The sequence below is a fragment of the Pteropus vampyrus genome, unplaced genomic scaffold (genome assembly GCF_000151845.1).
Source record: "Pteropus vampyrus isolate Shadow unplaced genomic scaffold, Pvam_2.0 Scaffold308, whole genome shotgun sequence".
Classification (NCBI taxonomy): Eukaryota; Metazoa; Chordata; class Mammalia; order Chiroptera; family Pteropodidae; genus Pteropus; species Pteropus vampyrus.
The window spans coordinates 178,310-190,078 of record NW_011889089.1 but is presented as its reverse complement, the minus strand read 5'-3'; the positions used below and the strand labels follow the sequence as shown (position 1 = coordinate 190,078).

The 11,769-nt window shown below is 58.5% G+C and overlaps 1 protein-coding gene and 1 pseudogene across 1 annotated transcript in view; both read right to left on the bottom strand.

Annotated features, from left to right (window-relative positions):
* The window catches only part of COBL (cordon-bleu WH2 repeat protein), a 154,444-nt gene that overhangs the window by 63,837 nt on the left and 78,838 nt on the right, over positions 1-11,769 (bottom strand). The window contains exon 7 of the mRNA XM_023521610.1: positions 7,063-7,242. Coding sequence (XP_023377378.1) covers positions 7,063-7,242 — 180 coding nt within the window. The remainder of the gene's footprint in view (positions 1-7,062; positions 7,243-11,769) is intronic.
* Positions 5,327-5,445, bottom strand: LOC111730354 (annotated as a pseudogene).

The window sequence follows — 11,769 nt, the reverse complement described above, 5'->3', positions numbered from 1 at the left end:
AGCCCCCATCAGGACCGCGCAGCTCTCTGCCCCCGCGGAAGCCCCACTGCAGCCCGAGTGTCCGCACAGGCTCTGCGAGGGACCCCTAGGTCCCCGCGCTGTTCGTTTTGGCAAAGGAGCTGGACTTGCCCTGAGCACAACGCAGCCCTTCCCTTCCCCATATCCAGGGAAAGAGGGAACATCCGAATCCCCGACACGACTTTCTCAACATCTGCACTTCCTCTGACCTTTAAAAAAGATCATTCCGCACCGTAAGAAATTCCGGATTTGCTTCTTCATATTTTAGGCCACAAAGAAAACCTATACTTGTCTGTCTGTTACAAAAAGAATTCATGCACATCCATCGTTTAGCTTCGCACCGGTTTCTTTGTTCGGCGGGCAGACGTACTTTCTATCTGGAACGTTTAAAGATGAAACGACACACGTGTTTTTGAAAACGTAGAATCAAGGGCAAAAGAACTTTCCAGAGCCCCTCTCATTTCATCCTTCCTTGCTGGCAAGACTTTGGAGGTCTTATACCATATCGTATGAGCGGATAAGCATATTTTTGGAAACTGGGTTAAAAAGTGCAGGAGGCACCTCAAAAACCCAGCCGAAATCCGCACCCGAGCTGCACCGGCGGAGATGTTTCCAGGGCGTGGCGTGCGGCCGCGCGGCCTCCAACGGCCGGGCACTTCATTCCTCTTAATGTAGTTTCGCGTGGGTGTCGGTCCGGCCACGCTCACACGTCGCCGGCGCGGACAAGCCGGACGGAACGCGGTCCACCCAGTAATCTCGCCCAGAGAACCGTGGTATACGGGCGACGGCCTGGCCTCGCCATCACCAGCTCGTCGGTTGGGCTCGACTTCCTTGACAAAGGTCACTCGTGGAGGCGAACGGGTCGTCTGCTCCCAGCACTCTGATTCTGTCCCTGTCTTCTCCTGCCGTGACAAGCAGAAGGGGCTGGGGAGAAGGCTCCGTGCACCTGGAGCGCGGAGACACTGCGCTCCGGCCCCTCACGATGCACGACCCTATCCTTTCTTCAAGATTTTCAGAATTATCTCTAAGCTTCGAGGCTTGGTCCTCCAGCAGCCGAGGCACGACTTCTCTGCCGGCGAGGACCAAAATGAGCGAGCGCTTCCATGCCACACGTTCTCTCCGCAACAGGATCTCTGCCGTGACGACGATGCAGCACAGGCCAGAGAGGGGCTCCGTGCCCGCATGGGTCCCCCTGCTGCGCACTGCCACCCACGGTTCCCTCTGAGCCCAGGCAGCACGCATGCATGACAGCTGCCTGCAGGGGTGTCCCAAACAGTGGCTGCGTACGCCGTGGGCCACGTGAGGACTGCCCGCAAGGCAGGTGCAGCCTCATGCAGCCGCTGTGCTATTTAGTTTACTCGCTGTCGTGCCCTTGAGCAAGTCACTTAGCTGTCGTGTGCTCTGTCACCTATCAGACGGAGACCGTGGTCTCCACCGGAATGGATGAGATAACGTAAGTGAACGTGGCATCACGCTACGAGAGGAGGTGACACGCACCGACACCAAAACTGTCACACGGCACCCCCACGCACCCATCACTCTCTCGCCCCGACTCTGCCTGACAGGAGATTCTTCCTTACTCTCAACAGAACCAAAGTTTCTAGAATGTCCACGCACGGCTACCTGCATGGTCCTTCGGAGCAACACAGCGTAAGCCCGTCTCGGATGGGGACTGAACCCCTGTACGCTGTCACGCCCCATCGACGTTTCTTAGCTAAAATGTAATCATTTCTGCTGTTTTTAAAATAAGTGCTGATGACTTCCTGACTCTTCAATTCCCAGAAAGTTCTCTCCTGGGCACCTTTAGTTTTCGTTTATTGTTTTTTGTTTTTTTTTTTCTTCTCTTAGAATGTGATGTCCAGACAGAGGCGCTGCAGGCACAGACTTAACTGGCGCTGAGCAGAGTGTGGCCAGTGCCACCCCATCCTGACCCATCATTACACTTCTGCTGCTGTGGGCTGACGCCGTCCCAAACTCCCACAGCTTCCACTGCCGCGACACCACCAAAATACCCGCTTCTTGTCCTGGGGTGTAGCATAGCGAGGCACTCCCTTTCTTGTCCTGGAAATCTAGGGGCCCGCAGGTCGACTTTGGATTGGGGCACGTGGAGGGGACTGCATGGGACCTGGGGATGGGTTAGTCTTGTGCAGGGTCCACAGCACGCGGAGCACAGAGTGACTGATCTTGGGGCCGCTAGAGATCCTGGCTCAGCCTGTCGTCCCCCACCCCGAAAGTCATCTCGCCGACGATCTGCCCAGCTCATCAAATCGCTCTGGATCCTGACAGCCCCACCCCCCATCTGTATCAACTGGATCAGCACAGCAAAGATGGCTGGTTAACACCAGGCCCACTGTCCCCATGCGTGTCACCAGAGACCACCCTCCAGAAAGACAATGGCTCATTGGTGAAGACTGAAGATGACAAGGTTGTGTCTCCACGACTCTCCTTGGCTGTCTCATCTCTGAGCCCATACTTACCTGTTCACGACGTGCTCCCACCAGGTGTGGGACATCATGGGGAATAAGTCCCGGTCCCAAGTCAGAGAGCCAGCCAAGTGGATGGCAGTTACAAGCTGCGTGCTTGAGGCTGTGGGGACAGGAGTTGGGTGCTGTGGATCCCGCTGAACTCTGTCACCGGGGTCCCTCTACGTAGTGGCATATACTGCCCTGTGCTTGAGAATGTGAGTCGTCGCTACGAAGCACAGAACTGGAAAATCGTGAGTGCTGTGGGACACATTCTGAGTCACGATGTCTGGGAGTGGCTTGTCACACCAAAGGGGAGAGATAGGAGCCACAGCGAGGGCATCACACAGCCCCCGAAGCGAGTCAGATGAACCAGCGCAGGGTGACCGGCGCCCGAGGAAGCGGCTCGGATTCTGTCTCGGGGGGACCAGGAGAGCAGGGGGCGCGGCGGGAGCTCGCACTCTGCTGGGGGGGGGGCGGTGCAGTTGGGAAGATGCACTTTCTCTCGACAGGAAGCCACTTGTTACTTCTTGCTTGGGACAAAAACGCAGGCTTGGAAGCACTGTCGTGGGAAGAGGGTGCCTGAAAGACCTTTGTTCCAGTAAAACTTCTGAATTTTCCAAAAAAAGAAACATTCATAATAGGCCCAGAAACAAATACGCAGAAGAAACCAAAAGGTCTGTGGTGGGCGGGGGGGGACCCCGGGGCTGGGCCATCCTTCCCGTCTGCACAGGGCAGGATGACCACAGGGCGTCACCGCTGTGCAGCCTGGGGGCGAAGGGCCCTGTGGATCCAGTCCACAGACGCGTGGCTGGGGTTCCGACCTCCAGCCACACCTACAACGCCGCCCTGAATGCCACCTGAGGACGTCACGCCGCCTCGCACGCCACCTGAGGGATGGCCATGCCGCTCTGCACGCCGCCCAAGGGCGCCACGGTTAAGGGCAGCTCTGCGTGGCGCAGGCCGGCAGTGTGTGCTGCTCCAGGGAGCCCAGGGCCGTGGCAGGAGGCGACCACGTTGCAGGGGGGTCCTGACCGCCCAGGTGCCAACGCCCTCCTCCTCGCCACGTCTGCAGCATCTGTCACCAACTCGCAGGGGGCTGTGTCCCATCTCCAAACCAGCTTTCACCTGCTCTGCCTCTGCGGGTGGCGGAGGCCCGGCCCCGCCTCACCGGCAAAGACGGTGGCACGCGGGCCGGTGCCCCGTGGAGCCGGAGGACGTGGAGCCGGGCTGGCATCAGCTGCACAGCCCCTGACGTGCCACTCGGGCTGGTTTGAGACCCAGTGTCCCCAGCTCAGCTGAAGAACCAACGTGACAATCAGCAAATGTGCCAGGACGTCTGTGGGGTCACGCACACGTGTGGTTATCTCGAGGAGGCGTGGTTAAGAGACGGGACGGTAACGGGACACACAGGGAGCCAGGGGGAGAAACCGGTGGCAGAGAGACTCTGGGCACAGAGGGGACGGTGGGGAGAGAAGGGACGGGAGCCCCGCGGCTTGCGGAGCTGCCACACACCACCCCCGTCTTCCCCCCGAACCGCGCGAGGCCCTGGCACCCGTCTCGCAGATGAGGCCGGCGCTCAGTGGCTGTTCCGCGCATGCTGCCCGCGCCCCAGGGGCCCGTGTCCTGTGGCCGCAGCTCTGGGCAGCATGCACGCGGGGACACTGCCACGGCCATTTCTGGTTCTGGCATCCGGCAGAAGCCTGCACTTCCCGGGGCTCAGTTGCAGCCTTTTTCTTAAGGACGCGCGAACGTGGCCGGGAACGCCCAGAGCTGCTGCCATTTGTAAGCGCACTCGGTGAGCAAAGCGATTCATCAGCCGTTCGCCTATAAACTCTGAAACAGTGTTCTTCACTCAGAGGCTCCATCAGTCTCCTTGGGGACAGGTCGCTAAGACTCGCTGTACAAAGGGGGCTCCGACCCAAACAGGTGCAGCAAGAATTCTAGTTATTCACCGGGGCCCAGGACAGGAGGGCGGTCACCTCAGCACGGCGAACGGTGGGGCGAGGACAACGTGGAACCAGAAGACGAATGACGATCCCGCCACGACGGGCAACTCCTTCATCCCCTCACGCAAACGTCCCGGGTCTCAGCGAGGAGGAGGAGCTGTGTATCCACCTTAACAGGTAACCTCGGGCCCCCGCTAACTGTGCACAGTCATTACGCATCACACAGGTTCCTTCGCCTACGTAACTTTCCTACTCAAGGAACTCTCCAGACCTGGGAAAAACATTTAGACTCAGTAGACCCTCTCTCCTCTGTGACTGATCCAAATTCAGTCGGGCAGAAGAGGGAGGCAGCAGCCTATGGCGGGGGTTCTCAAAGTGGGGTTCTCCCAGGAACCTGCCAAATCGGAAATCCTCAGGCCCCACCGCTGTGCATTGACAAGCCCTTTGGGTGATTCAGATGCCACTCGAGTTTGAAAAATACTGACTTAGCACATGGTGCCCTAACATACACAATATGGCACTCCGCCTGAATGTTCCACACAGTTACAACTACACGCGGGCTCTGGGCAGAGAGAGCAGGTGTGATGCAGGAGACGCGGGCCGTCGCCTGCGAGGTCACGTGTCACTCGGCCCGCCTCACCAGTTTCTCTGCCGACGGCCTTGCGCAAGGACACCGCTCGCTTCTCTCTTGGGAAATCTCGTTGAAAACTGCTTTTACAAGTAGCGAATACTGATGATCAAATTATGGATATATAATCACGTAACCGAGGGTAATATACACAAGTGACATTTTCTTCCTTTTCGTCTTATTTTTATTTTATTTTTTGGGGCGAGGCAACCTTTGGTTGACCTCACAGATCGCAAAGGCCTTGTCAGCTTACAATCCCTTATTTTTTACGCCTACAGCACCTGGTCTTCCTAGGTGGTCTCCCATCCAAGTGCTAACCAGGCCTGACCCTGCTTAGCTTCCGAGATCAGACGGGATCGGGTGTGTTCGGGGTGGCGTGGCCGTAGACTACAAGTGACATTTTCAAAAAGTTTCAGATGAATTGGAAGATGCCTGAAATTATTCTGCCTCTATGACCTGAACGAGTAAATACTAAATGATTAATACTGGTTGCTAAGGAAAATCTTTTAAAATATGAAAACCTAAGCGTCCTCATTTTCTTATAAACTAGTCATGCCCTAGAAAACAAACCTTTCTCCCACATTCAGGATACTGGCGTTGGTAACAGTTGCATAGAAATAAGACTTTTCCAAACAAACGCCTTATCTTTGTATGGAAGGAAGTCCCCGGAGAAGGAACTGACGTTCTTCCCAGTGACAACGACAACACACTTTTGGGTTCCTTTCTCAGGAATTAGTAAACAACGAAATTGCTTTCATTTGAAAAGGAAAAAAGAAAAAGCATACTCACAGCAAACGCTTAAATGTAATCCATATGCCACTCACGAGCTTACGAAAGGAGATGGTTTCTGTAAGCCAATTTCTCCACTCATTCCGTGCCAAACAAAACAGATTTCAGTAAAAAGCTTTTGCTGTCCAAGAGGGAACTTGGTTCATTCTGCTATTTGCTTTTCATTCAGAATTCCCGATTCTCTACTTACTGCACTCTACCCCCTCGAGCAGACGCCACCTACTGTGGATAAGCACCTCGAAATCTGGCCAAGACGACCTCTCCTCTGGACTGGACAGATGTCACACGCTGCTGAGGCTGTGCATTCACCTCCGTGCGGACGCGCTCTATGTCCGTGCCCCCTCCTGTGCTGCGGTGTCCCCCAGGAGGCTGGGACGCAGGGTCCGGGGGCTGCCTCAGCGCGAGGAAGGACACGCATCCCCACCTTCTCACTACAGTAGGGTGCACGGGGCGGGCCCTGCTGTCGGGCACCGGGGACCAGCCTGGGACAACTCAGCTTCTACACTGGCCAAAAGCAAGGTCCTATCCTGGCTGTGCTTGGGTATTGTCCCTGCCACGGCCCACCCAAAGAAGGGCGGGTTTGGAAAATAGAAACTTTACATTCCAGGCCATGAAAAGAGGCACTACTGCCCAAGGGTGTCCTGCGCCCCGGAAGTCAGGGTTTGATATTTTAAATGCTGGTTTAAGTCGTCAGCAGGTAGGCAGAGGGAAGGACTCCAAACGGGGACACACTGCTGAGGTCCCAGGCATCTCCTGGTCAGTGTGCAATGACCAGTGCTTGCAAAGACATTCCACTGCTCTCAAGGTAAAAATAATAAAGGAGATTCTGCGAATACCATGTCTCCCCAGACAGGTGTTACCCCCGCAGCAGGCCACTTAATGTGCCCAGACAGGGCTCCCTACCGTGTCATGCATCATCCCTGTCCTGTACAAACTCGAATTCACAGTCTTAACCGTGTGCCTTTCTCAGTGACCGCGATGATGCCCGAAATTTCAACAGTAAACAAAGTAAACGTTGATCGGTGAGCATGGTACTTTCAGGGTGAAGCACGAAGTCAGGTTCCTACCCCCGTAACCGAGGCAGTGTGGCGTCTCACCTTACCGCTGGGTAAAGCTGGAGCATTCACCCCAAACGCTCGCGCGAGAGCCCCAAGTAGGCCCTAGGATGAGCGTGCGCGCAGAGAGCCTCCAGAGACTCGGCTGCTCCTTTGCCTACCTTTTCTGATGCCTTGTCCTGCGTGGGTGGCCCGGTCCCCGGCAGGGCAGGCGGCGGAGGGGCCCGGCGCTTCTTCATGTCTGACCTGACAGACAGCCCCGAGATGCTGCTCAGCGACAGAGATGGGCCCAGCACGGTGGGGCGGGAGCTCACAGGCGGTGAGTCTGGCGTCACGCAGCCCTGGTGGGGAGAGGCAGACAAACCCGTCACCCGAGACGCCAGCCCCGGGTGACCGCTGGACGTGAAACCGAGGGCCGGACGTCCCTCCGGCTTCTGAAAGTCGTTTCCATTCTCAGGCGGGAATGGCCTGTGCCAAACCCGTACTGTCACCCTCCTGGGAAAGACAGCAGAAGACGCCGCGTGACAGAGTCCCACGTCCCGCCGTAAGGGCTTTGTTCTTAACCGCAGGACAGGGCGGACTTTTCAACCTCGAGGGCACTTACTGGCCGGAACCAGCCCCTGCTGCGGACCCGCAGGTGTGACTCAGCCTCTGAACCCGCAGGTGTGACCGGTCTCGGTGCCCACAGGTGTGACCGGTCTCGGTGCCCACAGGTGTGACCGGTCTCGGTGCCCACAGGCGTGACCAGCCTCTTGCCCGCAGGTGTGACCAGCCTCCCCGCCCGCAGGTGAGGGCGGTGTCTCCCACGCGAGGAGGGAGGAGCAGGCCCCGCCCCCGCACGGTCCTCGCGGGCGGGAAGGCCCAGGTCTCGCATCCCGAGTCACTTCGCGTCCCTCTAGCCCTCGGACGTCTGTGGGACAAACGTCTGTGCAGCAGAAAGGGCTGCGGACTTTCCGTGACGCTCGAATGCGCCACTCCGCGAGGGGCTCACGGCCCCTAGGACGACGTGAGCCCGGCCCTGGTGACCCTGTCAGGGCAATGTCTACACCGCGAGCGGCCTGAAGGGCACAGAACCGTTTCCCATGCTCCTCCCCGTGGTCTGCCTGACGGACTCGCACGCATGCTCATGCAGAAGCCGCGTCTAGACAACTCGCGTCCTAATTTCAAATGAAAAACAAAGTGACCGCATGCCCGTCCAGGGACCCCCAGGGGACCCCCCGCTTGGCTGCCCTCCTCACGTGGTGCCCAGCGCCTGCCATGCGAGGCCCACGTGGTGGGGCACTGAGCTCATGGACGCCGGAGACACCCGCAGGCACAGGTCCTGGCTTTGCCGCTGATGAGCTGCGTGACCGCGGACCAGCTTCCCGATTATTCTGTGCCTCAGTTTATCTCCTCAGGAGCGGGGCAGACACCAGCACCCACACACAGAGGTGTCGTGGGTCGCCACCTACAGAAGACCTGAGCAAGCTCTCGGCACGAGGTGGGGACCCAGTGTGCTGGCTATGGTGGCTGTCATGCGTTTGTTTTTCTGCCCATTCTAATGTGGGGCCCGTGGGACACTGATGGTTGCCATTTTCACCTGCTGCCCCGCCCAGCCCGACAGCCCCTGGCGCAGAGGACCCCGAGCAAGCCTGCGGGAACGGATGCACGAGGCGCGGCCTCTGGGCAGCCCCGCCCTCGCCTTTTACACCGGGAGCTTGTGGCAGGTTTCACAGGAGCAACTGGGTCCCCATGTTCAAATTAAACGTGTGAAGGCGAGCTCTCCCGGCCACCCACGGCCCAGCGGCACCTCTGCTCAGACCCAGATTCTAACCAGTGCTGCCAACGACCACACTGCCGTTCAGGTCTCTGACAGCATCTTGGAGACCTGGCTGTTCTGAAATGTGAAAGTCGAAGTAGAAAAACGATCCCCCAAGTTGCATTTCACGCCAGGTCACGCGCCCCCCTGAGACGCTGAGAGTCAGGGGGTCTGACGCCTTGTTCAAGTGCTCGTGCGTGCAAGAAACAGGTAAAGGACCACGGGAAATAGCCGGATGCCCAGAAAATCCATCGATGTCTATTTAGGCTCCCATGAAAAAATGTAAAGAAAAAGTGTGAACGTTTCTCCCAGCCCTTGAGTTCAGCAGACACGGACGCGTTACTATGTAAATGAGCCACTGGCGGCGAACTGTTGTTACATAATATCCTCGGCCTCCGTCGCTGCTGTGAGGACACGAGACAGAACTCGGGTTTCCTCCACAAAGCAGGGTCCAGGGGAGGAAACGGAGCCGAGCGGAGCAGGGCTGTGGCGCAGTGGCCTCGGATGGCTCGCCCACGCCCCCCACGTGCAAGGAGACACGGGCACGTGTGACGGAGGGCTGTCAAAGCTGGCGGCACACAGAGGACCGTGCCCGTGCCCGCACCGTTATCTCAGAAGCACGCGGGGCCCCTTCCGGGGTCCCCTGAACTGAGCTTCCTGACGACACACTTCACACCCCCGAGGATAACGGTCTCTTCACTCCACCCAGCGGGACCTGACGTCAAGCTCCTCCCGTCCATACCCACGCCCGGCTGATCACTCAGCCCCGCTAGGAAGTCACCTCCATCCTTCAAATGCCCTGAAGCTCTGGGCGGAATGCGCCCTTAGAAGCCCTTTGCAGGTCATCCGTTGTACGCTGACTTCAGGTACTAAATCTGTAGTCCTACTGCCTTCTAGGTGTTCTGATATCTTGGGTGGTCACTTCTCCGAGGTGACGAACCGACCTCAGGTCTCCTGAAGCAGCAGCCACCACGCGCACACGGGTGGGGTTCTCATGGCACACACGTCCTTGTCTTTAAAACGGGAGAGTCCATTTCCGTCCAAGTTGTCAGCACCTGACACACTGCCACATCAGGGGTGTCCCACACGAGTGGCTTCCTTCTTCTCCGACAAGCATTTTAGGTAAGAACGTCCTCATTAGGGCCGCACTGAGACAGCAGACGGCTGAGGCCTGGAGCGTACCTGTCCCAGTGCCCAAGGGCTCTGACACCTGCTGTCCCGGACGGCTGGCTCTCCCAGCCCAGCATCTGTGTCTCTGGGACGGAACTGGATGCTGACATCGCAGGGTTTTATTCGGCCCACAAGCGTGTCTCCCCACGGCTGCTGCACACGCACGGGCGAGTGGAGCCCGGCGCCTCCATGTGCTGCCCCCCAGGCCCTAGCCCTGCTGACAGCCTCTCCGCCCCCGGCCAGAGCATGCTGGCTGCCCAGAGGGTGTCCGCCTATCTCCCCCCTCCCACCTCCGGAATCCATGTGCAGAATGTAGCAAACAAACCACAGAATGATTTGGGTGGAAAATGCCATTAAGTGTCAGACGTCCTTTAAAACGCTGAGCATCGACAGTAAATAAAATGGAAAACTGAAAGTTTAGTCCACATGGCCTAAGCCGAGATAGCCTGGCCTGGGTCCTTCCCCGCCCAGTTCTAGGGTTTGCTCCTGGCACGAAGTTGTGAAAGTCCACAGGGACAGACTAGGCTTGTCTGCAAGAAGGACCTGGTTCCCGTTCCGTGCGGACTGGCCAGCTGCAGGGGAGTGAGTAATGCTCTTCCCAAGGGCCAGCACCCAGATCCACAGGTCTTGGCTCCCAAGGTCTTACCAGACTGTCCCGGGAGCTTTCCTGACAGTGCAGCCCGATAACTCATTAAGGGGAAGGCGCACGTCACGGAGAGAAAAGGGCAGAAAGCCGTCACGGCCTCGGTGTCCCAGACCTCAGGGGCCGCCCACTGCGGGGAGAAGGCCTCTGCCAGGCGGCCGTGAGCTGCAGGGGCGTCAGAGGGGACGGCGCTCAGCCTGCGTCCACAGGGCTGTGCGAGCCGCTAACGCGTGCCACTCAGCACGCACCGCAGGGCGGTCCTGTGTCACACGCATCCGGCAGTGGAGGATGAGGAAGACAAGGAACCAATGTCGAGGTCTCTGTGTCAGCTCAGAATGAGGCCAGCATCCCCGGGCCAGGCGATTTCGACCTAGATCTCTAATTCTGAGCTAAAAAGACGCGTCATCGATCATTTCTGTTTGAAATGTGCTCCTCATCTCGGCAAGGGCTGTTTGCCTTGTGTTTGATCGTCACGGTAACCGTGCAGAGCCACGACTGCGGGGCGGGACACGGGCCCCTGCACCCGTTCCGGGTGACAAGCCTGGCTGCTCCCGGCTGACAGCCGGCTCGCAAACGCGGCTGCAGGCCCAGCCCCTCGTCACCACTCACTGTGCTCAGCCAGAGGCGTGAGGGCACCTGGCCGTCACCGCCACCTCGCTCAGACTAGGACGAGGGAGGCCCCTTCACACCCGGCCCCTCGCCCCGGCGGCCGCCAGTTTCCCTCCGTGTGGGGACCTGCCTCTCCGGGGCGCTGCCCACGAGCAGCAGTGGACGCGATGTGACTCTGTGCCTGGCTCTCTCCCTCGGCATCGTGACATCAGGGCTCAGCCAGGCTGCCGCAGGGGCAGCAGCGAACCTTCCGGTGACAGCCGAGTGCCGCCCCTGCACGTGGTGACGTGCTGCTGGCCCACGCGTCTGCGGACGGGCGTCTGGGCTGTCTTCGCCTCTTGGCTATTGTGAATGGAGCTGCTGGGAACATCTGTGCACAAGTTTTCCTTGAAAACCTGTTTCCCACTCCCGCGGGTCTGCACCCCGGAGCAGAGCCGCTGGGTCACGTGGGAATGGCGCATTTAACTTCTGACGGACGCCAGACCGCCTTCCCCGCAGCCGCGCCCTGCCCTCCGCCGCAGTGCCCGAGCTTCCGACTTCTCCTCGTCCTTGCCCACGCCTGCCGGTCTCCTTTCAAAAGAAGCAGGGGCCTCTTGCTGGCGTGGAGCGGTGTCGCATCGCGGTTTGGCTGGCATTTGTAATCAAGCG